At 36.6% G+C, this 27,251-nt stretch overlaps 1 protein-coding gene across 2 annotated transcripts in view; it reads left to right on the plus strand.

Annotated features, from left to right (window-relative positions):
- Window positions 1–27,251, plus strand: part of USP22 (ubiquitin specific peptidase 22) — a 251,414-nt gene that overhangs the window by 75,711 nt on the left and 148,452 nt on the right. For both annotated transcript variants that reach the window (XM_021008455.2, XM_021008456.2), the window contains exon 2: window positions 25,448–25,580. In XM_021008455.2, coding sequence (XP_020864114.1) covers window positions 25,448–25,580 — 133 coding nt within the window. The remainder of the gene's footprint in view (window positions 1–25,447; window positions 25,581–27,251) is intronic.

Genomic DNA, 27,251 nt, shown 5'->3' on the forward strand with positions numbered 1-27,251 from the left:
CCTGCCCCCCTGTCCTTTTGACTTCGGTTGATTTTGGAATGTTCACAGAGATTAAGATGCTTTAGGAGGTGGTATGGTGTTGCAAAAAGGATCTTTTAACTTAGTGACAGAAGAATATTTGGGTTTAGATTCCGTCTCTTAAAGAAGTTTACTAGCTTTGTGATCATGGATAAGTCACAATTGAGCTTCGTCAGTTTCTTCATCCATAAAATGGTGATAATAACACCTGTCCTGCTTCACAGGGTTGTTGTGAGCAAAGCAATTTGTAGCCTTTAAATAAATTATTATTTATAGTTTATAGCCAAGGAAATGTAGCCAAAATTATAGCCATACATATATATATATATATGAGTTATAATAGGATAATTGGGATATAACAATAAACATTAAGTACTTACAGTATAGAAATATTTACTGTGCTTCCCATATGATGATGAAATTGTCTTGTCCAACTTAGCACGGGCTATCTTTACCCCCATATATTTGCTCTGAAGTAAAAATGTATTGCTTTAGGACAGCTAGGTGGTGCAGTGAATCGAGAACCAGCTCCGGAGTCAGGAGGATCTGAGTTCAAATGTGGCCTCAAACACTTGACACTCAATAGCTATGTGACCCTGGGCAAGTCATTTAATCCCAATTGCCTCACAGCAGGCTGCCCCCCCTCCTCCACCAAAAAAATGTATTGCCTTGATCATCAGCGAGAGAAGGGTTTGTTATAGGATTTTCTTCCTCCTTCCCTTTTCTGTAGACCTAATCCCTTCCAAGCATTGTTTTGGTTTTTCATCTTCTGTGAAAGAAATTCTTTCCCTTGATTTGGAGATTATCCACATCAGTGGTAGTGCAGAATATATATATATTTTTTAGGCAATTGGGGTTAAGTGACTTGCCCAGGATCACACAGCTAGTAAGTGTCAAGTGTTTGGTCTGAGGTCAGATTTGAACTCAGGTCCTCCTGACTTCAGGGCTGGTGCTCTATCCACTGCGCCACCTAGCTGCCCCCGGTAGTGCAGAATAAAAGAAAAGAATTTTGAGATCTTGGACTATTGTTGGTAATTCAAATAATTGCATCCTTAGCCAGAGGAAAATCCAAGAATTCTAGGACTGTTTTATTCATTTTAAGTAATTCTCTGTTTTTTTATAAAGTATGACTACAAGTAATATGATCATGTGATAAAATTTTCATTACCTCATAGTTAATGGCTCAGTTATATATCATTTGGCTTCCCTAATTATCATTGCAAATTCTGACAATTCTTTAAGATGACAGGGACTGTTTCTGATTGTGCATTGACTGGGGAGAATTTATTGATATTTTGTGTGTTGGGTTAAGGGTCAAAAAGTTAGATTTAGGTATAAATTATACAGTATTTGATTTTCTACTTACTAAGCCACCCCCATATTTATTTATCTCTCACTTGCCTATGCAGCCAGAATTTAAGATGAGTGTCTTTAGAAAATTTCGGGTATTTTCCTAGTCTATAAATTTTACTAGGCCCTATATTGGGGTAATAGTACATTTTGTGGTAGGACAGGGAGGACTATCTTTGGAAACCTTGTCAAGCAGTTCAGATTTCATGTGATTAGTTTACTTATTGCTTAGGCATGAGCACCATCTGAATTCCATGGTAGAAACTTGTTTCTCACTTACCTTATACTTGGAAAGGTCTTCTTATGCTGGATAGTCTGTGCATTCTGTTGACCAGAGTTTTTACAAAAATAATAAGCCATGAATATGGCCAAAAGAGAGACTTTGTGTAATGTGGTTTTGAGATCATCTTTTTTAATCCATGATCACAATGATTGTTTGGTTTCAAATCTAGGCATTGGGCAGGGAATTATTCTTATTGTTATTCATAAGACTGTCTTAGTCTTTTTTGATATAATCCTCACAGTAAAGAAAATTAGGAAATGGTTCACATATAAGCCCTTTCAGGACATGCTTCAAACTTTCTTGTTAGAGGTATTTATCTTTCAGTAATAGCAGTAGTAGAACAGCTACTGATAGTACTAATAGTCATATTAATAAAAACAACAATAGCTGATATTTGTATATATCATCTCATTGTAATGAAGTTAACTACCTAGTAGGAACCTGAAAACAGTTATATTTGTCTAAAATTGTGTACCCCAAGGTTCTGCCCTAGGTCCTCTTCTTTTTTTCTCTTTGCTTTCTCATTTGGTGACTTCAGCACCAATGGTTTCAGTTGTCTCCATGAAGATGATTTCTAAATCTTTATATGTAGCCCTAACCTTTCTGCTGAGCTCTGGATATCCTATAGGCATCTCAAATTCAACATATCCAAAATAGGGCTCGTTATGTTTTCACCCCATCCTCTCCTCCTAACTTCTTTACTACTGTTAAGCCTATCATGATCCTCTCAGTTACCCAAATCCAGAACTTAATTGTCACTCTCACCCCATCTATCCAATGCGATGCCAAATTTTTTTATTTCTGCCTTCATAAGATCAGTCATTTTTGTTCTTTTCTATCCACCCTCATAGCCTACCCTAGTATAAATCCTCATCACTTCTTGCTGAGATTATTGTTATAGTCTTCTACTCATTTCCCTATCCAAAGTTTCTCCTTGTTCCAATCCATTCATTCACTCCATTCATTCTTTCAGTCCATCCACTCATCTGCCAAAGCTTTTCACAGTTTGACCTCCAACCTTTCCAGTCTTTTATGTCTGCTTGAACCAGTTACATTGCCCTACTTGTTATTCTTCGTATGTAATGCTCTATCTTCCATCTCGGTGCCTTTGAACTATATTAGGTATAACAGTTATGTATCTTTATATGTGTGTGCTGGCTATACCCTAAACCTGATATGCTCTTCCTGCTCACCTCCAGGTCTTGGCTTCTGCTGGCTTCCTTCAAGAATCGGCTCAAATCCAAGTTCTGCAGGAGGTTTTTCCCAGTCCCCTAGTGCATTCACCTGTCAGATTACTTCCATCTACTCTGTAAATATGTACCTCTTTTATGTAGAGTCTCACCTGTTAGACTATGAGCTGTGTGAGGGACAGGACTCTTTTTGCCTTTTCTTTGCATCCCCAGTGCTTAGCACTGTGCTATTCACAACCTGGTCCCTTCCTGTCTTTCTATTCTTATCACATGTTGTTAGCACATTCCCCACACACTATAATGTAGCCTTACTGCTTTTTTTTCCTGTATCTTTCACATGATACTTCATATGGCCTACGCTCCTGGGAGCTCACCTTGTTTGTGCCAAATTTAGTGTGGATGCGCAAGTGGCTCTAACTAACCCTGCTGCAGCTTAGAGCTCTTGAATGCCTGAACTCTAGGAATCACTAGGAGCAGGGAGGGATCATAGCCATGCCCCACCCCTGCAGGCTTGGCCATCACTCCTGACTGTACCGTGACCTTGCACCTACTTCTGTCTGACTTTTCTATAGACTGATGTGGGCATACACTGTCTTTCCTTTTAGAATGTAAGGACTAGTACTTCATGCTTTTGTTGTAGTATCTTCTGTGTGCAGTATGGTGTCTGTGAATGCGTCTTGATTGATTCTAGCTAGCGTTTTCTTTGCTGCAAGTCTCTAAATGTTTCTTTCATTCCATTAACCTCTGAGATGGTGACGTGCTTGTGCCACGTCATTGTTGTTAAGGTATTCTGAATAATTTGGTACCAAGGGTCAAGCTGCTTTCCATTGCTCTGATTTCTGTTTTATTAACATTTTTAAAATTCCAAGAATACATTTGTATGTAGTTCATTGTGATTTATATGTCTGTATCAGGTTTATTTGTTTTAAAATATAATCCTTAAGAAACAAGAACTGCTTTTAATATGGTATGTAATAGTACTATGTTTGAGAAGGTACTTACTAGCCTGATGAGAATACATACAAAGAGGATGCACAAATATGTTAGCATACAGTTTACCTGGAAAAATCTAGTATATGTTAAGTTGTTAAGACACCTGATGCTGTGAGATTCATTTCGTCTCTAGCTATTGTTAATGAGGAATACTAGCTTTTCTTTTACATAATAATTGTTGCAAGTCCTAAATACAAGACGGAAAGGAATAGAAGGGTTTGGAACATGTTATTGTTGTACCTTACTTGAAGAAATAAGCTGGTACTGTTTTTCTGCCATTTTAAATTAACGTGCATATTATTCACAGTACATAAAGACGAGTGTCCAAGGCAGGGAAGAATAATAGTTTAATTGTTTTTTGTTTATATTTTTGTTACTAAATACAATTAATATTGGGCACTTTGATTAAAGATACATAGCAAATAATAATATTGCTTTTTCTTAAGTGTTTTGAATTAACAAGTTGTAATACCTAGAAAAACAAAGCTAACCAAACACTTTTGCATGCTAATACCGAGTTACGGCATGTTTTAGTTACATAGATGAGAATAGAATTTCATAAGGTTGTTTTATGTAATGCTGTAGTCATTTCTATTTTTTTTTTAGGTTTTTTTTTATTTCCATTTCTTTTGCTTTTAGTAATGGTTGCCCTAAAAATCGGTTGAGTAGGTTTTTAAAAATTTATACTTAAAAAGAATAATGAAATGATAATATAAAGGACTGACTCAGTTTCCCATTCTGCCCCCTATTTAGTCATTCACCAAATCTTTATTGGACACCTTCCATGTACAGGGCACGTTGTTGAGAATGTGCTCAGTCATCTCTCGGGAAAAATTCAATGCAGAGATAGGTTCTTCAGTCTTGTTTGTCTTGATCCACATCTAGGGCAAGTTTAACTTTTGCTGGACTATGTAGTAAACAAAGATTCCAAATACATAAAAAAAAGTTCATCCCTTTAGCAGAGTTGATAATGTTCATAAAAATTTAAAAGGAAGACCATTTTCATAATACAAAACATAAAGTTGTAGGATAATGGAGCGATGACTCTTTGTATACATAGTGCAGAATGGAATTTTCACTAACTGATGGTGCTAGGACTTATAGTAATAAGTAGAAATTCATAGCTAGGATTTATCCTGGAAAAGAATAGATAGTTTGTGTTTATAAAGCACTTTGCTTGATTCTTTTGGAGAAAAAATAAAAGCTGTGTTAGTAACAGATGGTCATCCTATCTGTAGGAAATACAGTCACCTTGAGATGTAAGTATGATGAAAGAAACCATTTTGACAGTCCCTCTGAAGTGAATGCCAGGAAAGTGTGACTTGGAACATTCTGTCTGATCCTTTTTCTTAGCATGCTAAACACCATTTTCAATTTCCGTATTTCAGTTTTCACTATAAGCTGAAGCATCAGGTCATTGACCCCAGAAATTGGACGTTGCCCCAAAGTAGATGAAATTGAACTCAGTAGAACAAGCCACGCTGTAAAGGTGATTGTAACAGATTTTCATTACATACTTAAACTGAAGAGAAGTATTATGTGATTTAACAAGGCAGACTGAAGAAAAAAAATTTAATTATAAATTTAACTGAGTAATTTTGTCTTCTAGTTTTTGTTAAATGTAACTAGTACCAGAGGAATAATTTTGAAGGTGTCTGCATCTCTCTCTCCCCCCCCCTCCAGTTTCTTCTACTTTCTCTCTACCTGTCTTGGAAGAGAAATACTATAGAGGTTAAAAATGCTATGTTTGTTATTATATCAAAAGACAATATTCTATCATAGAAATCTATAGTGCATCTTTTTGTTCATAAAACAGGGAGAAACGAGCCAGATTTTTACCAGTTCTACTTGTGCAGCATAGCAGATACAGATACACAAACCTTTTTAAAAAGAGGCAGAAAAAAAGAAACCCATAGCTAAATTGTGTGATTTCATGGTGAATGAAGGAAAAATCATTAAAATAGATATAATGGGGCGTGGGTAGGAGTGGGTTTTTTAATGATAAAAATAAAAAATTATCTCTTATGAGTGTGGGAGACAACAGAATTATGCTCAGCGTTTGTTAAGATTTTCTTTATTGTTCCACATATTCTGAAATACTTTTAAAATTGCATAAATCCTTTCAAGCTATGCCTTAAATTTAAGATCCTCCTGTCTTATCCGTTTGGAGGGTTTGGAACTCTTTTTAACAAAGTCATATAAGTATAAGCTTGTTCATGGCTTCATCTCTCATACGGCCTGACTCTGCTGAAGTGTTTTATTATTCAGAGCCCTGTAAAAGAAGGAAGCAAACCGAATTTCTTAAGTTATCCCTGTCTTAGAATTTCTGGCACCAGACATGGAATTCACTGCCATAGAGTTTTTCCCTTGGCAGAATCTTCGTAAAACATCTTCTAGAAAACATTCTTAGTTTCTTTCTCTGATAACTTCCAAGCAAGCTTTTGTGCTAAAAATCAGCCCTGGTAATCAAAACATGATTTCCCTAGCACATCAGGTATGGCACAGCAGCCTCTAATGGGAATATATCAGATTATCTGTGCAGCCGTCTTCATAAAAGTGCTTTCAAAGGAATGGCATGTGCAAAAACATCTTGAAAAATATAAGGCATGTGTCAAGAAAAGTTAATACCTTCATGCAATAGTGTTTCCACCAGGGACCCTGGTAATCCCAAAAGCAGAAACTAATTTCAAATTGTTTGTCAAATTTTACATTGAAATTTGATACAAGTAGAACTTTTCTCTTCATGAAGTTTAGGAAATTACTTACTGCTATTGCATTTAAAAAAATATGGTGATACTTTTCTGTTGCCCACGTATATTTTCCTGAAGAAATAATAGTGTCATACTGTGACTTTAATTCTTTAAGAGTGATGCATTTTCACATGCATTTGGTCTCATGGGTGTCGATACATACCTCTTGTAGAACTTCATATTTTGGTGTTCCACATCAAGGAAAATTAAAGAAATATATGCATGTGTGTGTAGCTAAGATAAATCAGAGAATAGAAAGATGTAAAGGTAGACTATACTCTTATGCTTTTCCCCAACTTTAGGGCAAAATAACTTTTACTAAATTAAATGCTGCATCAACTCTTTCTGTGTTATGTTTAACTTACTGATATATATGTTGAGTGAGTGATATAAAGAAACACAGTAACAGTGGAAAGCATAAAAACAGTGAAGAGAACTAACTATCCCTGGAGCCTGACAGTTTAGGTTCAGTACCACCTCTATTACTCTCTGGTTGACCTTGGGCAAGTTCCTTGACTTCTCTAGAGCTCATTTTCTTCATCTGTTGGAAAAGGAGATTGGATTAGATGCAGATCTGTGTCACTGGTCCTATGTTCCGTTTTGCCAGGTTTTCTTTGGCTGTGCGTTTGGGATGTGGGGAGGAATAAAGTATTTCTGTGTGTGTGTGTGTGTGTGTGTGTGTGTGTGTGTGTGTGTGTGTAGATATCTTTATTTGTATATCTTATATCTTCAGTATTCGTTCAGGTGACTTGGACATTCTTAAGTTTCTTTTTGAAATACTGTAATTAAGGGTTCATCTACAAGAAATTAACTGTATATTTATCAATTGTTACAGTGACTAATTGTTTCAAGGCACGCGACAAAATAGATGTGGATCACACATCTGTAATATAGTGATTTTAAAAATATGAAATATGTCCAATATATCAAGAATTTTTTTTAACCTTTAAAGAAAATATTTCTGACCCTTCCTTTTTATAATTAGTACAAATAGTATAATTTGGTGGCAAGTTCTCAGTCTAATTTCCATTAAAAATAATTATTTGCTGCTTTTCCCCTTAAATTCTATATATAGTTCTTAGATTAAAACAGAAAGGGCATGCATATTGTTTCATAATACTGTATGAATAGTTGAGCATTAAACACTTTTAAAAGTCAGAGTAATTTTGGTATTGAAGTGTTGAGAAGTGTTTGCCTTTGAGTGGAATATGGCTTTTGCCCTCTTCATTTTTGTTTTCTAAATCTAGAAGATTCTAAATGTAGCACCATTTCCCCCCTTTTATGTTAGTTGCAAAGAGATGGGGCATATAAATTCCTCTGGCTGCCATAGACAGTGCAGGGATAGAAAATTCACATCCTATGTAGATGGTGATACCTGGTACGTAGCCCAAGGACCAATCTCATACACTGAAAGCTGTGTGTGCAAAGTAAAGGACTAGCCTGATAAGCAAGAGTTGCTGTTATGGTCCTCTCTCCCCCTCCGCCCCCCCCAACTTTACTATTGTCTCTCATACTCTGGCTTATTTCTGTCTAGGGGTATCTGGGGAGTACACTCCCTTTCATATGTATTATTCTGAAATGTAGAATAACATTTTAGAACTGGGAGGGAGGGACCTTAGAGGGGAGCATTTAATAGTAGAAAGTATTGGATTGGGAGTTCAGACCTGGGTTACAGTTCTAACTTGACCACTTTCTTCATTTAAAATTATATTTTTAGTTTATGGAATAAAAGAAGCATTTTCATAACATAGTACAATAAAAAAAGACAATTGCACATGAAACTACAAATCTTCTATACCCAGCTTGCTGTTCTTTTCAAATATATAATGAAATTATCATGTAAATTTCTTTTATTTTTTTTTCCCTACCCCCATACCCCACTCTACCTTGACCATTTTCTAGCTGTGTGACTTTGGGCCAGTCTACCAATGAAAAAGCATAAGATTCAGTGGAAGTAGCTTCTCATGTGCTTTTCTATTTCTTATGGTTCCTACCATCATCACCTTCTCAGTGTCTCCGGTAGAGATCCGATACTCCTGGAAAGTCCCTATTGCCACCTAATTTAATGTCAGCTGTAAATGTATCAGTTCTGTTTTCATATCAAATTCTTATCTTTTTGATAACTAAAGTAGCATGTCATTCATAAAATAAATTCAACCTTTTAGAATTTCTAAACCATGAGCCTTCAAAGTAGTTCAGTTTGGTTTTTCTTTGTTTGGATGTGACTGGATATTTTTTGTTCCTTCTTGCAAGTGGCTTTTAAAGATAACTTTGCTAAATAATGTCCTTTTAATTTTCCAAAGATAATAGTATATCAGCGGTGTTCAAAGTGAAATTTCTTTGTTTACTAATTATGTAATGATTCTTGGAGCCATTTTCTTCTGTCTTTTAATTATAGAAGAAGGCTCTGTGGGCATATAGTTTGTGTGGCACAGCAGATGATGTGTGAAAAGGAATGGAAATGTTTTATTCTTTTTTTTTTCCACTCCTTCCCTTAGCTATCTTATCCTTGGCCATATCTAAACCATCTACGTTTTTGTACCACTTTTCTTATATATGAAGTACTTAGTATTTTCTTCCTTCTGCTCGCCTTTTAATCTGTTTGCCACTTTTTGTCCTTGTAAAAGCAAACAAAATTATGTGTGAGGGGCTAAATTTCATCTGGCAGTGGAAGTGAGACCATGCAGCATGGAATGGATGGAGTGCTGAATTTAGGAGACCTGTATCTGATTTCTTGCTCTATACACTTAGGAATGATGATGTGAGCAAATCACTTAACTGTTCTTGGTTTTTTTCATCTTAAAAAAAAAAAAGAGAGAGAACACCACAACTTGGACTACCTGCCTTCTGGGTTTTTGTGAAGAAAGCATTTTGTAAAATTTCAAGGTACTATGTAAATGAGGAGTTATTAAGTTAGGCAACAGAGTGTCACTGCACTATGGGAATAGTAAATGTGTCAATGAAAGCCACCTAGTAAATAGTTTGGGGACCAATCTCATACATTAGCTGTGTATAAAATATGAGGGACTGGCCCAAAAAACAAGAACTGCTTATGTTTACCATTGTGATCTGCTTTATTATTCTCTGATTTCAGCTGATTTCTGTCCAGTGATACCATGGGTTTTATGAACATGAAGTCTTTCCGGACTTGAGTTTGAATCCTAATTCAGACACTTACTAGCTATGTGACCCTGGGCAAGTCACTTAATGGAACTTCTATTTTCTTTCTGTAAACTGGGGATTTAAATAGCAACTTCTTTTCAGGGTTGTTCAAATTAGATAATGTTTATAAAATGGTTTGCAAATCTGAAAGTATTATATAAATGTCAACTGTCAGCTGCAACAGCAGTATTTTTCCAGTGTCGGTTTTCTCTTCGATGATAAAGACCACACAAAGCACATGTATGCCTACTTGTCTTTTATGGCTCTTATCCATGTCCTTCCTTAAGTCATTTCAGTGGGTTCTCTCTGACTCTTCTCCCCCCCCCCCCCCGTATTGGGAGCCTTCCTTGAATTGTCTTGACATGGAGATGATACTAGTGGAGCATTAGGGCTGTCTGTGAGTTATCCTTTGTTCTCCCAATGTGACAAGTCCATCTGATTTTTCAGTTACACCTTTTTATGATGCTATGCTTTAACACTATTCTTTCTTACCTCCTTGTTTGTAATATGCACCCATCATTTGCGTTTCCATTGCTCTTTGGATGATATTCAACTTCATTTTCCAGAAGACTATCTTCATTGCCATACAACTTTGTGGGGAAAATATTAGTGTTTTAAAAGTGGACCTTTGTTTTAGGGAGTAGAAACAAAGCTGTAAGTCATTTAAAGAACGTACCTATCCAAGGTACACTCACACACTGATGTATGAGCTCTATAGGTTGTTTATTCAATTGTGTATCATTCTGGAAAATAAGTCTTTTTTTAATCTCATAGTTTTTTCCTCCCTCAATAGGCCAAAAAAAATTTTTTTTTTTGTTATTATTATGGATCTCATTTAGAAGACTTTTAGTATTCTGGGGTTTGATGAAGTAAACACAATATTCTTTGCAAAAGGAGCATTTGGAGGAACTCACCCCCTATGGGGAATCTCTTTTCAATTTAGTCTCTTCCCTGGATCCCTTCCATAACTGGGAAGCAACTTTGGCAAGCAGATATTATTTTTTTTTTCTTTTGCTAGGCAATAGGGTTAAGTGACTTGCCCAGGGTCACACAGCTAGTAAGTGTTATGTGTCTGAGACTGGATTTGAACTCAGGCCATCCTGAATCCAGGGCCGGTGCTCTATCCACTGCACCACCTAGCTGCCCCCAGATATTTTTTTAAAATTGCTTTTCTTGGTATTAATAATCAGAGGACTTTAGAACATTTTTTGGTCATATCTTTCAAGGGATATTGTGTGATCTTGACATGTGCATATGAGACACCTTATTTTAGAAGAACCTTTAAGGTGGTAATTTGCTCTACTGCATTAAATTTTCTGTAGTCCAGAAACAAGCACAGTGGGATCTTTTATTGTCTTTAAATTTCAGTCAACTGTATAATTGTAAAGATGTAGAATATCACTTGAGAGAGCCTGCTGCTCGTTCCCTTCTAATGACCCTCATCAAAGAAGTCCTTGAAGCACGTGAAGATTATTCTAGTAAAAATGTTATATAGAGTGAAAAGTAGGCATATGTGTTATTCGTTATTGATATTCTTTTGGTTGCTTTTTTTGGTGATAATAAAAATTTGGAGATTTTCCCTTGCCTTTAGTATCTTTTCCACTTTGAGGCTGTATCTTGGGAATCGGTTCTCAGTGCCCTCAAAATTGCATCACCTCTAGAATGGATTCTCCCCTCTCCCCCCCCTCCATCCGTCCATCCACTTTAGTTAAGCTATTTTTGACACTATTTTCTTAGGTGCTGTTTCTGCTTCCTCAAGAGGCACATCTAATTTTCTAGTCCTCTTGACCTTGATGGTGAAAAATGTATTCGCCTTAGTACTTCTTTTCCATTTTTCATCTGTCTTCAGTTTGATATACTTAAATATCTATCATCCCTAAGTATGCTTTGCTTAGTTTAGTTTCTTTCCAAGCTTTCTTTAAGCTGTTTTTTTTAACTCCAATGCTTCTCACTGTTTTATGACGATATATGGTTCATAATCTTCCACCATCCTTCAATGAAAAATTTTATAAATGATGTTGCCCTTTGTTGTCATCTTTCCTCTTGGCAAGTAGGTCAAATGTTTGCTAAGACAGTTTTAGGCTTTTTTGATCTCCCTTGTTTGGAAATTGATTTATATTGGTGTTGATATCCTTTTCTCCATTCATTTCCCATTCTTCAGTTTTAATTACTTGTTTAAATGGGTCAGGTTGGAATTGTTTTAATTGCACTCCATATATTTTTCTCATTTTTATTCTTTTAGCTTTGAATTAATTTTTTATGTGATTGTTTAGAGACATTTGATTCAGGAATGACTCCTACATCAGTACTTGTTATACATAGCACCTTCTGATTATTTTCTCAAAGAAAGTATTTATTCCCTTTCTTCCTCTAAGATGCAGATCAAGCATCATCTTCTTTATGACGCCTTTTCTGATTCCCCCAACTGCTAGTGCACTGCCTCCCAAACTACTTCGTATGTACTACTGATTAACTTTATAGCTGTGTTGTATGTGTGTGTGTATGTGCATGTATATATGTACTTGTTGCCTTCTCTCGTTAAAGTGTAAACTCCCTTGGAGTAGGGGTTATTTTATTCTTATATTTGTATCCCTAGGCTTAGTATAGTGCCTGGCATGTAGGAGGTACCTAATTAATACTTGTTGATAGATTGATTAGTCATGTAGCCTATAACTCCTTGGCCTCTCATTCCTTACCCCTGAACCATATTTTCCAGCTTTTTGTTTTGGTCATCCTCTCTCTTTCCCATCTTTGGGTTGAAATCACCATGTTTCAGAACATATGCTGATTTAATTTGGCAAATCTTACTGAGTTCTTTACAGAACTTTTCTTATACTTTTTTGCAGTAGGTGCTAGTTCATTAGCTGTAGTTAATTTTTAGGTTGTCTTTTTACATATACTTTTCATAAGCAGTGTAGTATGACATAGTCCAAGCAAGGCCCAAGAAATGATGTTACTTGTTTTTTTGGATGTGTGGTATAGCTAACCCCCTTTATTTACTTCTTTACCTTTTTTTTTCTTTTTGCCTCTCTTCTTCTTCTTCTTCTTCTTTTTTTTGGTAAGGCAGTTGGAGTTAAGTGACTTGCCCAGGGTCACACAGCTAGTAAGTGTCAAGTAAACCATTTGGTTTGAGGCCGGATTTGAACTCAGATCCTCCTGACTTCAGGCCTGATGCTCTATCCACTGTGCCACATAGCTGCCCCTGTTTATCTCTTTAAACAGGAACTGTGTAATCCAAGTTTTCGTAATTTAACTGTAATGTCTTATTATTTGTTATCATACGTGTAGAATTATAATTAGAACTTTGAAAAGAACTATGGATACACAGTATAGTATACTGGAAAGAGTGCTGGACTAAGAATTTGGAAACCTGGGTTCTATTCTGGTTTCTGCCATTTACTAGCCAAGTCACTTCACTGTCTTGGTTTCCTCATTCATAAGTGAGATATTAATGCTTGCCTCTGCTTCCATCACCAGGTTGTTATAAGGTTTAAATGACCACCAAGGTTGTTGGAGAACTTTAAAGTGATTAAGGTGGTATTATCTAATCTAGAGTTTACCTAATGAATTTAGTCTGTAGATCACTTTGAGGCTTAAAATATTGATTAAAATTTAAAAATGAAAAGTGTTGGTCTTAACAGGATGGCATATTCCCTAGACAAAATGAGGTCAAGAAAATTTTCTAATAAAGAGGAAATTTGCTCAATTTTCGTGCCAAAAATTACTGTGTATTGTAAGAGTTTTTGTTAATAGATATTTATTAGGTGCCATTTTTGTGAAATCTCTTTGGTAGATGCTGAGGATGCAAAAACCAGTACAACATAGGTCCTGCTCTCTAGTAGTTTACAGTCAGATGGAGGAAACACATATTGACATATTGAAGGACAAATTGGAAAAGTATATTTGAGAGCTGTGGAAAGTATGAACAGAGAGGTAAGAATGAGAATTAGGGAATGGCCAATTAACCAGTTTGATTAGAACATAGGGTTCATAAAAAGGATTTTCATGAATTAAAACTGAAAAGCTAGTCTGGAGCCAGACTGTAGAAGGCAGTGAGCATCAGATCAAGCATTTATGCGTTATTAGCGCACGTATACTGTAGATGATTGAGGAGAGAAATGACGATAAGAATAAAGAGTTAGAATGATTCCTTTGGTAGCCGCATGAAGAATGGTTTGTAGATTGGGAACATTGGTGGATATAGACTGTAGTTTGGAGGCTGTTAAAATAGTCAGAGGCCAAAGAGATGCGGAATTAAACCGGGATGGTTGTGGTGAGAGTCTAGGAGGGGTATATGTGGGAGATGATATGTGATAGGAGGAATGACAGAACTTTTGCAATTGAATAGGAGAGAGACAAAACAAAGATGAACCTAAGATTATGAACTTGAATAGCGAAGAAGGTGATATGCTACCTATGGTAATAGAGGAATTAGGAGGAGGAGCAGATTTTGGAAGTGATAGTAATGTCGTTACATGGACTACAGGTTAGTAGACATTGTTGTAGTCCAGTTCTCATATTTTACAGGTTAGGAAATTAGGGCCTAGAAATATGAAATGACTTGCTGAAGGTCATGTAACTGTGATCTTGGCAAAACCACGAAATGCAAGCCTTTTGACCCAGAGTCCTGTGTTATTTGACGTGCCACAACATACAAACACAGTGAACCATTCAGAGTGAATGGGCGGGCAGAAATGTGCACCTGGCCTTATTTAGTTTCCACATCATTACTTAACAGTGGTTGACAAGAATAAAACTGCAGTACATAGCTGCATATTGCAGTCATGTCTTAATCTGTCATCATCAGCCAGTGATAGTTGAAAGGTTGGAATGAAAATGTATGTGCTTATTAAAAGACAAAACTACTCTCCCCCCCCTTGCAAGTGCACACATCTCCCATTTTTAAAAAATGGAAAAAGAAATAATAAATTCTTTTATAATTTGATCTACTGATGAATGAAAAAGGGTATATAATTCATTCCTTATTCCCTTTGTTTCTTAACATTGAAAAAAAAATCTCTAAAGGAAAAAACAAACTCTAGAAGTTCAAGAATGATTTTATAATTTTGTGCCATCATTTTGGGAGCTAGATTCTTTTGTTGCAGTGGTAGGTTTAAATGATCCTGTAGCTTTTTTGCTAGTTTTGATTTTCGCTTACTTGTGGTTGTGAGTGGCAGCTGGGCAAGGCCAATAAAAGAGTCCAGGATGTGGATAATATTGCTAAAGGTAAGAGATAATAGCTTATTAAAGTGCTCTTAAGACTGGCTACTCAGGGCATGAAATGCTTTTGTGCACAGTAGCTGCAATCTTGGGATCTGAAAGCCTAAACGACCCTGACTGTGCATGACTCTGTCTACAGTGACCCCTCTCATCTCTCATTTTCTTTATCCTCCCTAACCTACCCGAGGCCTCCCAAGGCTACCAGATTCTGATGGGAAATAATCTGTTCCTATTGTATTTTCTCCCTTCCACGTCAGCTTTCCCCACTATGGTCGTCATTCAGTGACACCACTCTGCCAGGTTATCCACCACCTCACGTTCTAGATTTTCTCCTGCATCAGGCTCTCCAACTCCCGGGGTTATTCTGGCCAACAACAACAGCTGGACATGATTTTCAGGGACCCCAATAGGTAGGAAGGGACTGTGGTGGTGGTTGATGGTGCTGGTGATCGAATGGTAAGAGAGGAGTGCATGAGACTGAGGAAACAACTTGATCATAGACACGTGGTGAACTAATTATGAGAAGAGAAAAAAGAAATTTGGTTGTATAATACTAATCACAGCTATTTATGCTTAATTATATAGCACAATGATTGTTATATTAGCATTACTTGGGTCATTTTAACTTTGTTTTAGAGTTTTATTTGATTACAGCTATAAAATATATGTATCACATTAACAGGTCCATTTAGGTGTAAAACCACTTGTATATTGTTGATCTCAAGATAGGGCCTATTTACCCTCTACTTTGTGTTTTAAGTTCTCTCTTATTTTAGGTCAGGGGTTCTTAACTTTTTTTGTGTCTTGGACCCCTTTGGCAGTTTGGTGAAGTCTATGGACTCCTTAACATAATGTTTTTGAATGCATGAAATAAAATACTTAGATTACAATGGAAACTAATTATATTGAAATATAGTTATCCCTTTCACATTGGTTTTGATGTATCTCAGGTCGGCATAAGAAATTAAATGGGAATTTTTTGGAAGTTTTGCAGAAGCCACAGATGACATGTGAAGGCCAGCAGACAACACAGAAAAAGTTTAGAAACTCAGAAATGCATAAGATATATGTATAGTATTGTATAATATCAACATTTTGTCTTTTAGTACAATAATGATTCAGACTTCTCTGGTATGAAGGGAGGGCCAAAATTTTTTATGCAGATTTTCCAGATCATGGGGGTGCCATTCCCCCTCCCCCCCAGTCCCTTGCAATGTGAAAGGGACAACTACACGTTTATCTGGATATTTAACCAAAAACAAAACAAAACACGTTCACAAACTCTAAGAACGCCAGGATTTAAGTGAATAAAGACTGGTAGACAAATATTGTCGTTGTTTTATCTTTCATTCTCTAAGAGAACCATGACATCAGGGAGGTGATGCCATGACATGCAGGTGAATTGGATTTAAGTGAGGGAGGGCTATGCAAAGTCACCAGCCTCACTTTCTCTTTCAGAGCCACCTGGGTCCAGTGGCAAGATACAGATCAGGATGACTGGAGAGGGCCCTGGGTGCAGTGGGAGACTTTGGCCTTTTTTAGCTAAGGTCTTTAACAGGTCTCAGTTTGACTGAGGCAGCACCCATTCAGTGATTAAGGCTAGGTAAGAAATGAGGCACAGAAAAAAATACTAATCTGGGAGGGGAAGACCCTCAGGATTGCTGGCCAAACTGGGACAATTGCTATTTTACATTCACTATGAGCCAGTCAGGTCCCAAACAGTGACCAAGTGGGGCTTGGCCTGGGACCTATTATTGGCCAGTCAGTGAGAGCCAGAGTGATTGGGGTTTAAGGCCTGGTCCTTAAGGGAAAAAAAAAGGTTTCAGTGATCAAAATTTATTTTCCTTTGGGCACAGCACTGGGAGGTAAGGGTATGATACCCTTTGTGTACAGAGGGAAAGGAAATAAAAACTGTGTTGCCCAACTGGCCAGTTCCAGTTGGGCCCCCAGTGGGTCAGCTCCTCTTTCTACTCACAGAGGTTGTCTTTGTCCTTCATTCTGGAAGAGGACCATGTCACCAGGGAGGTGATGCCATGACATGTAATTCACTTGCATGACAAATGTTGAAATTGGTAGATAAGGCCTTGAACTTAATTGCAACACAGGCAGGTATCTAGGCTGTCTGGGGAATTCTCACAAATATACCATATAAGATTACGTATCTCTTGTTCATGAATAGTACTTTTCATTTCAAAATATTCTTGTCATACAGAAGAGATTTTAGCCAACATTTTTAGCCATTCTGAAGTGTCCTAACAACATAAATAGCGGTACTGAAGTAGGCAAATACTGTATTAAATCACCCTTTTGCAGATGGTGAAATGGGACAGAATGATTAAGTGATGTGCCTTATGCCTCATGTGAAATTAGAATTTAGATCTAATTCAGTGCTTTTGCTATCAGCTTTTTAAATTGTGCTTTAGATGATAAGAGAACTGAGAATGAACTTCTCAAAATATTTTCCATAAGAATACCAATTATTTGGCAAGAAGATAACTTGGTACAGCACAGTTGCTTGGATTGCTCTGGTTCTAAATCAGTATTTTTAGACCACGCTTTCCTAGGTGGGCATCATGGGGAGAAGGATGCCAAAATGGTGCTTCATTTAGGACTCAGTGTAAATCTTTACCTGCTAAAATTGATCTAACAAGTCACCTGGATGATGCCTTATTTATAGTCATCCTGGACCAAAGTCTTCAATTTGGAATTGTTAGCCTTGAGTACTCTTAAAAAACGTGACTTGCTGTCTGTAATGTGAGTTACATGCTGCTTGACAACATAAAGGTGAGGCGTTTTATGCCTTCTATACTCTGCATTTGAAAGTGGATTGGTTCAGATTAGTTGTAGTCAGCTACTGGCAGGAAGGCTTCATTTTGTGGCCTTTGGTTTCATGGTTTCATTTCATAAACTTTCATGTGCTATGGCTGGGACATCTTTTGATATAGACTGGTCTTGTTAGCATTGAATTCTGTCAAATTCAATAAACATTTATTAAGCCCATACTATATTTATATAAGGCATGAAACTCTGCTTTTCTAAAAAGTTAAAGAGAATGGTAGTGTCATTGTTGCCTATGGAAAGCTTACATTATCCTGAGGGTGGGATGGAGTGGAGTGGGCTAACATGTGCAGTATGGAGTGGCCTAGAATATGATATGTACACAGATAACAAGAATATAAGGTAGAGAATGATAGGGGCAGAGGCAATGAAAGATCTAAACAGATGTTCTTGGAAAATCTGGGGAGAGATAATACATGTTAGCTAGTTTGATTACTGTGAACTTCACAGAAGACATGACTCAGGCTGAAAGGCAGAGATGAAGAGAGAGCACAGCCCAGGGATAGGAGACAGGCTGCGTGACCGCATGAAGTTAGGAGATGCCGTGTCATGGTTAGGGAACAGTTGAGAGCCCAGTTTTTCTAGAACACAAAGTTCATGAAGGAGTAATAATAACGATAATGGTAGTGTGTGTACTTGTGTAGCCAGGCATTATGCTAAATAAACACTTTAAAATTATTGTCTCATTTGATTCTCACAACAACCTTAGGAAATAGAGGCTATTTTCCTCATTTGGGGGCTGTGAGAGAAGGAAGTGGTCAAAAATCAAGTGGATGTTTAAGTTCCTGGGTAACTGAAAGTATATTGATTATGGAAAGAAAGAAGTTGGGAGGAAAGGTGAGATGTTAGGAGTGGGGCTAGATCATGAGCTCAGTGTTGGGCATAGTGAATCAAGTGATAATAGAATGTCAAGGTGGAGATGTCTATCACACAGTTGTAGACATGGAGCTAGAGCTCAGGGGAGAGATGAAAACCTCTATATACCTAAAACACTTTATATAATTTGCATAGTAGAACAGATGCACAGTTCTATGTCTTGTGATAGGGTAGGATTGTAGACAATACCACCATGATATTTTTGTACCGTTCTTTTGGTTTGTTTAATAGCTTTCTTGCATCTTTTGAATCATCTGCCAAATGGATGTAAATTTCAGCTTGTGCATACACCTTGATGAAAATGATCGATTCCCAGAATAGCTGCTTGCGTGTGACTCAAACTGCCTTTTGGGCTTGCCTTTATATTATCAGAAATTCAGATAACTTCATTTTGAAACAGTAGATAGACCTCCAAAATATGTTGACATTTCATTTGGTGTTGGCTGACCTTTAATCTCATTGTCCATTTGGGGCAGGGTTCATTTGATGATTTACAAAGAATTGTGCTGAGGCCTTGTGCAACAGCTGGCAAGAAATGCTGTTTCTTCAAATCTTCTGTGTGGAAGGAAAAATCTATTCACAAGTCTTAGGAAACCAGTGAGGAAATCTTGGATGGTCATGGATACTCAGGCTTCAGCCATAGCCATCTACCTTTCCAGAGTATGATGTTATAGTTTCTCTCCCGAACTTGGGAATAAGACAGAACTGCCATAGTTGTTCTCACTTTAAAATCATAGATTAGATTGAAAATACGCTCACTGAACTGCTCTTTGGGCATAACTTTATGACCCATCTCACCTGCTTCTCCCCATTCCTTTTCTTTAGAGTGTGGAGTGCTCCAGATGTTTTCTGGAACCAGTAGCATTACTGGTGGTAGGGTGCTAGCATCCTAGTTAAATTTAGCGCTTGCAGTCACCTAGTTAATTCTTTTCATTGCGCAGTAGTCATCTCAACATGAGGATATGGCATTATCAACATTGTCTCTCACTGTTGGTCTGTACCTGCCTCCAGAAATGATATAGGAAGCTAATGATCCAAGACTTCGGGGAAAAGAAAAGCTGACACCCTTTGAAATGGAACCCATTCAGTTGACCCTATTAGAGCTGTGACCTTTTTTGTTTCATGGATCTCTTTAACAGTCTGATAAAACCTACGGACACTTTCTCAGAAAAATATTTTTAGATGTATAAAATTAAATGCATATTAAATACACAGTACATGGGGCGGCTAGGTGGCACGGTGGAAAGAGCTCCGTTCTTGGAGTCAGGAGGACCTGAGTTCAAATGTGGCCTCAGACACTTGACACTTACTAGCTGTGTGACCCTGGGCAAGTCACTTAACCCCAACTGCCTCATCAAAAAAAAAAAAGAAGAAAAAAATACAATACATAGGATTACAAAGGAAGCTAATAATTGAAATACAGTTATAAAAATATTAAATAAACAAGTCCACATGTGTGTGGTTAAGAACCCATGTATCAGAGGAAATATTGTTGAAATAAATTTGAAAGAGATGAAAGAGCCTGGAGTCCGGCACAGGCACTGTTTGTAGACAGTGGGTGAGGTAGCAGAAGCTTGAGTGACCCATTAAAAGACCTTTTTATTTCTATATATGTATATATGTAACTCATTTCTCAAAAGTCTAAAGGAGTAAAGGGGAGGTATAATGTATTTGTGATCAGAAGACCTATGTTCAAATCCCAGACTACCACTTTTGCTAGCTGTGTGACTTGTTCGAGTCAAACGTATCTGGGCCTCAGTTTCATCACCTGTGAAATGAGGAGGTTGAACTTAGATGATCAGTAAAGTCCCTTCTAGCTGTGAAATGCTGTTACTTGGAGCTTCAATACCTAATGCCTCGTTTTTTGCTAATGGACTGCAAATGCTGTGGTTTAAGTATCTGATCAGAGAGGCCAGAGGTGAAGCTCTTCTCTCTCCCTGCCCCCTGGGAGAAAATCATACAAGAATCTGTTTAATAGAATTTCAGTTCTTAGCTTCTCTTGAACTCAGGAAGGGAGAGTGATCCTACCCTAATAATTTGCTACTAGGTACCTATACATACAGCATTAACTTTGTGAGTATGTATGTTGCTAAATTAGCTGGGCCTAGTGCTACATTTGAAAGAAAGATTAATGGAAATTTATGAAATAATATCAAAGACACTCTCTAAAATCCTCCATCTTAGAAGATGATTTCAACTAGCTATTGTGAACAAAGAATATGGAAAAGGTTAATTTTTAAAAAGCTGAAATATTTATAGGTGCAGTTCTCTTCATTGATGAGTCACTGAGAGGTCATCATGTTGCTTTTGGACTCTGCTGCATCCTTGAATGAAATGACTCAGCATTGGTTTGTATTTAATAGCTTTATTGAGTTTGGAAATTGAATGACTCAGACTATAGGTCCCTTTACTTCCAGCTTCCACCTTGGTCTATACTAATAAGAACCAGAAATAGCTGGTGTTGGATTTGTGTTTCATTTTCAAACATGAATTAGTATTTGGATCATATCTTTATGTATTTTGTAAACCTCTGACCCCTAGAAAAAAAGACTACTGGACCAGTGAATTAACTCAGGTGCTAATCATAGTTTTGTCTTTGGAATATGTGACTTTTGTAACTTTCCAAGAGCATAATCCTTTAGAAGATTATTGGAGTCATAAAGTTAAATAATTTCCAAAAGGGGCCTGACTTACTCTCAGGAATTTATCTATTAGTTGGATCCAGTCCAGTATATTGTAAAAGATTGTCATATCTCCTGAGGAATGGCAGAATGGCTATGTGTTTAAATCTAGAGAGGCATATTGAACATTTAGGTTCTAAATCGTGGATCATAGATCCATGAGATGAGATCTTAGAAGTCATCAAGTCCGACTTTCTTATTCTACAGATAAGGAAGCTGAAGTCAGAAATGGTTAAGCAACTTGAGGTCACAGCCAACAAGTGTTTTGAATATATCCCAATTCTCTCAGTGTGTCCATGTTTAATAGTCACAAACTTCCTGTTATTTTTGCCATTTGGTCATTATTGTGTCTTTTGAGGGTGTACAGTTAGCTGGTTAGCTTTGGATCTGTGAAATCTATGATCTCAACAATGTAAATACTCCCTTCAGGTGATCACATTGTCCTTTCTCCTCCCTGACTTTAAAGCCATAAGTTTTCCATAGAGAGGATACACACCTGTTAAGTTGGATGTTTTCTTTTGGTTCAGTTAATATTTACAGAAACTACAGTGACACTTGGGCTTCCTGTCTTTTATCCATTGTTCTCGTGATATGCTTGAGCTGCCTTTTCCCATCACTCCTGCCCTTGATGATTTCTTTTATCCTGCTTCTTACAGTTTCTCACCTCCACGTACTGATCTTAATAACCCTAAAGATGGGCACTGAGTAAGGAGCCCTTCTCAGATCTCAGGTGCTATAGATTTGCTCAGATGACCTTTTTTTTGGCTTTTTGGTGAGGCAATTGGGGTTAAGTTACTTGCCCAGGGTCGCACAGCTAGTGTCAGCTGTCTGAGGTCACATTTGAACTCAGGTCCTCCTGACTCCCAGGCCAGATCTCTATCCACTGCTCCACTTAGCTGCCCCTTGGATGACTTTTTAAAGTAAACTGGCATTTCTGTAGTTACTTACGCTTTGCAAATTGTTGCAAATGTTCTCATTTGACGTTTATAACAAATGTTTGAGGCAGATACGAGATGTGTTTTTTAACCATATTTTATACCACCTTTCTAAATTTTGATATTCACAAATATTGTGAAATACGTTTTGTGTTTGTGGGTACATATTATATTTTTTGGGGGTTTTTGTATGATAGGAAAATAACTTGATGAAATTTCTAAGAATAAAACTTAATTTTTTATTATGAACTTTAATAACTATCAGCAAAGATAAGAAAATTGTCAGCATTTAATCAGTTGTAACTACATGCACTAACAAAAAAATTCAGTTGGTCTTTTCAAGTCTTCTGAAATTCTGATGAAGCGTCTTTATTGACTGTTGACTAGTTTTTAAAACTACATCAGCTAGTGTTGGCTTGCACATACAGTGGCTATTTCTCCATTAAACTGACCACATGACAGCTAGGTTGCACAGCAGATAGAGCACTGGGCCTGGAAATCATGAAGACCTGAGTTCAAATCCAGCCCAGGGTAGTTGCTAGGTGTGTGATCCAGGACAAGTTACTTAATCTTTGTTTGCCTCAGTTTCCTTAATTCTAAAATGGAGATAATAAAAGCACCTACCTCCCAGGTTGTTGAGGATCATATGAGATATTTACCAAGTGCTTATCAGAGTACTTTGTACACAGTAGGGGTTATTAAATACTAACATTTTAAACATTAGCATTTATTAAAGTGCTTCTGTGTCCCCCCCACCCCACCCCAGGACAGTTACCGCCACTTGAGGTTTCATGAGCTTTGTGCATAGTTTAAGGTTAATAAAGCTGCAAACTTGTAGCTGATAATAAATTGAATTGGATTTTTAAAAAAGTGTGTAAAAAATGCAGTTCCAAGACAAATTATCAGTGAAGTTCTTTTTGAGATCATAGCCTCTCCTTTCTCACCCTTGTTGATGGCCTTCCCTCCTGGAGAGGACATTCCTGAACCATTTCCTGCCACCTCCTCCACCCTGTCAAAACTGAAACCCGTTGCTGACAGCTTCTGGCTGATTGCCTGGCTGTATTTTAGTTGGAATGAGTCTCTTGCCTAGCATTGATATTATGTTAGCCTGGAACATTTTTTTTGACAACAAAATGTGTAGTTGGATGTGTAATTGTTAATGCAAGTGTTGTTATATATAGAAGAAAGGCACTTAGAGCTTTCAGTTACAGGGAAAGAGACTGTAAATATTTTGTATGCTCTTTATAAAGTCATGTATTGTAATCTAAGTTGTAAGTATAATGTCATTGTCATATAAATAGTATTTAAATAAAAGTAAATTTGCTGAAGTTTGGGGAAACCATATTTCACAGTTGTCCAGAAAGTTGTTCTTTGAAATTTTGCAGCAGATTAAGGTAACTTGTTTATGTTAAGCAGACTTGAAGCCTATACGCACAGTAAGAAAGAAGTTCAGTTTGCTTTTTAAATACTATTTGCTGCTTCTATGACAGATAAATGCGACTTGAGTTTTACTATTTACAAGTATAACAACTGCACAAAGTTGTTATAACACAAGGAGCATGAGTACATGTGTTTGTGCACAGATACATGTATATACGCAGAAGAAGTGAGTGAGCATGTTACATTGAAGAATGTTGTTTGATTTTAAGTGATACAGGGTGCAGAATTTGGCAGAAAGAAGGGAGAATAGTCTTTTCTGCCTAGACTATTACTCAGTCGATGTTTTTAAAATCTTAATTTTCCCTGAACCCTACTTACCAACTTGAAATGTTTTTTTTTTAATTTCAAAGCTTATCAAAAACTCATGAGTAGAAACATAGTGTCTTTAACTTGGCCATCTTTTAGACATGTTCAGCCATATTCACCCAGAAACAAATATGAGAGAATTTTAGTTCAAGAATGTATCTTGAAAATGGAAAAAGCTTAGTGAGATATATGTATGCAGATATTGAACCAAAAGACAACATAAATTCCTAGTTGTCTCCTGGTGGCTGTTGGGGAGGGATAGCATGACTTTTAAATGAAAACCTTCATGCAGGCTGTAGCTCTTCTTATTTAAGTGAGCCACTTGGATTGTTCTCTTTATAATAGTCATGTACAAGTTGGGAAGCAACCTATCTAAACAGAATGAGAACGTGAACATTTGATATGAAATAGCTCATTAGTTAGGGGTCTAAATTTAGGAAATAAGCTCATCAAGTCAAGTGAATTTTCTAGATAATCTGAGCTTCAGTGATCTGTGATCTCATCCATGTGAGTACTCCCGTAGTAATGCATATTGCAACTAAAGCCAACCTCTTTAAAATGTGTCAAACCTTTTAGAAATATGTCCATCTAGGTTTGTTAAAATGAAAAAATAAAAACATGCTTCCCTGACTTCCTGAACAAAGTATGTTGAACATAATTTAGGTCATCATTATGAAAAATCCATTGTTTTACTGGGCTTATGATCTTTTGAGATATGGAATTGCCCCTGCAGCAGATGGCTGTCCATGCGTTGTCATTTTAAGTCTTTGTGCCTAGAGAGAGAGCGTAGGGTAGTAGAAAGAGCTTGAGGAGCTGCCTTTGAATTCTGGATATGATGCTTACTTGTTGTAGCACCAAGGACAAGTCACTTTGAGCCTCAGTTTCTCACCTGTTAAATGAGCAAATAATAACTTGAATTGCTTATCACACCAAGTTGTGAGGAAAATATTGTATTAATCTGGAAAGCTATAGAAATGTGAACTACGATTTAGTCCTTTTATGAAAAGTTTGGTTTTTTGCTCTTAATTGTCACTTCATGTTAAAGTTGTTCTTAGTAAGAGACTTAGAGCTTGTCCTATGAATAAAATGCATGATCTGTAGTGTGGCATTTATCTTGACTACTGGATACTTGTCTATGTGTGAATAAGTGAGATTATGGTATAAAGGCTATTAGTATGTGGCTATTTTTGAGGAATTGAAAAGCATTTTAGAGAATATAGTTCTGTCTGAATAAAAATTTTTCTTTTGTTCATTGCCCTTTTTGAGATTGAGTCCCAATTAATAAATAAATAAAGGTTTCCCAGACTCTCCTCCCTAATCTGTTGGCCTGTACTTTTTATCCAGTCATTTATGTTTGGATTCTTCTTGGCTTTTATTGATTTTTTTTTTCTCTTTTGTTTTCCAGGCAAAGTCTTGCATCTGTCATATGTGTGGCGCCCACTTAAATAGACTCCACTCTTGCCTCTACTGTGTCTTCTTTGGCTGTTTTACAAAGAAACATATTCATGAGCACGCAAAGACAAAGCGACATAACTTGGGTAAGTTGCCCTCTTGAAATCTCTAAAGACTTGTCTATTTTTTTTCTTCACAGCTTCCTTTCTTTTGAATTGTAGTATGAAATTGACATTCTTCTCCTATATAATTCTACCATTACTCCCCCCCCATCCCCTCACAAAAAAGCACCTTTCTACATTGGATCATTATTTCTCCTTATTTCATAATACGTTGTGCCCTCCATGTGGGAATTTCATGAATATGTGCTGAAATAAATGAACAAAGTTCAGAAGTAGAGGAAATGGCCATAAATTTACCTGATTTCTTCTTCAGTATTTAAGTGTACATTTTCTACGACTTAGGGTAATTTATACATTGGGTTCAACCTTGCCCTTATTCAACTAATTTTTAAAAACCATCTTAAATTAATTTTTAATACCTTCAGTGCATTTTTTTAAACAAATGAAATGTCAAAGCTCGATGTTTGCTTTTGGAGTTCATAAACTGAAAGCTGGTATATGCAGAGTCAATAAAAGCAATCTTTAAAACTCAGCACTTAAAGCTGCCAGTGTCCATTTTGAGTTGCATATATTTAAAGGATTTTTATTGCTTTTAGTTATATAGATTCATTAAGGAACATAGTGCCTTCATATGGCATCAAGAAAAACAGCAAATTTTGCATTCTGTATGCCCATTGGTAGTAGTAATATATTCTTTCACATTCTTGCACCTTCATTTTCAGCATCTGTGGTGTGTTAAAATGGAGAAACTTGGAAAAATCTTTGTTTTTAGCTTAGAGATTTATATTGATTTGATATAGAATTCCAGTGTGCAAATCTTGAATTTATTCTCTGACTGTGGCTACTTAAAATTCTCTGTCTTTTTCTTCTTAGGTAAACTCATTTGGTTACTTAAACATTGGCAGAAGAGATGCATTCTTAAGAGATCTAATTTGACACATTTAGTTTATTTTTTAACTTGGCATGATAGAAAGAAAGGAGACTTAAAGAAACATAGTGTTTCTGAGAATGTAGTCTTAGCTAGTATAATTAAAAGTTTTAGTGTTCTTTTGAGAACACTGTGGTCTAATATTCTCTGTTGGAAAATCAGCATTAGATGGAACAAAATATGGTCAAACTCTTAAATTATTACATAGATTTGTAAAATCAACAAGTCATGTCATATCCACAAAAACAGTTCTACTACATAGAGTAAAAATCCAACATATGTCTAGTGAGCCTTTGGGTGAGCTTTTATGAAACGAGGTGCCTTGTGTTTGTGTTATTGTTTTGTTTCTGAAAGTCCTTAAAAGAATTAAGGCAAATAGATCATCTGCCATGTTTGACTCTAATTAGTTTAAATGTTTTTGTGGATACTGAGTATCTGCCGTTTAGTATCAGATAGTATTTTTTAATAGCTGTAGCCTGACACAATGTATAATTAAATGCAGTTCCTTAAAGGTAAGGAAATCATCATTGTAACAAACATTTTTTATTTTGGTGGACTTCATGCTTGATAATTGAGATCAAGTAAAAGGTACATAATTGAAATCCACAGACTATACTCAAGCCTTATATATTTGGTCATTAAGGAAAAAATTTAAATCCTGGCATCTCCTTTGTGGCATATTTATATTTGTTAGAAGGGCTAGCTCAGGATTTAAACTGATTGCCATTTTTAATATAATTTATTTCAGTACTTAAGGATATGTGATT

This window comes from Phascolarctos cinereus, unplaced genomic scaffold (genome assembly GCF_003287225.1).
Source record: "Phascolarctos cinereus isolate Bilbo 61053 unplaced genomic scaffold, phaCin_HiC Scaffold_4;HRSCAF=312, whole genome shotgun sequence".
NCBI classification, from domain to species: domain Eukaryota; kingdom Metazoa; phylum Chordata; class Mammalia; order Diprotodontia; family Phascolarctidae; genus Phascolarctos; species Phascolarctos cinereus.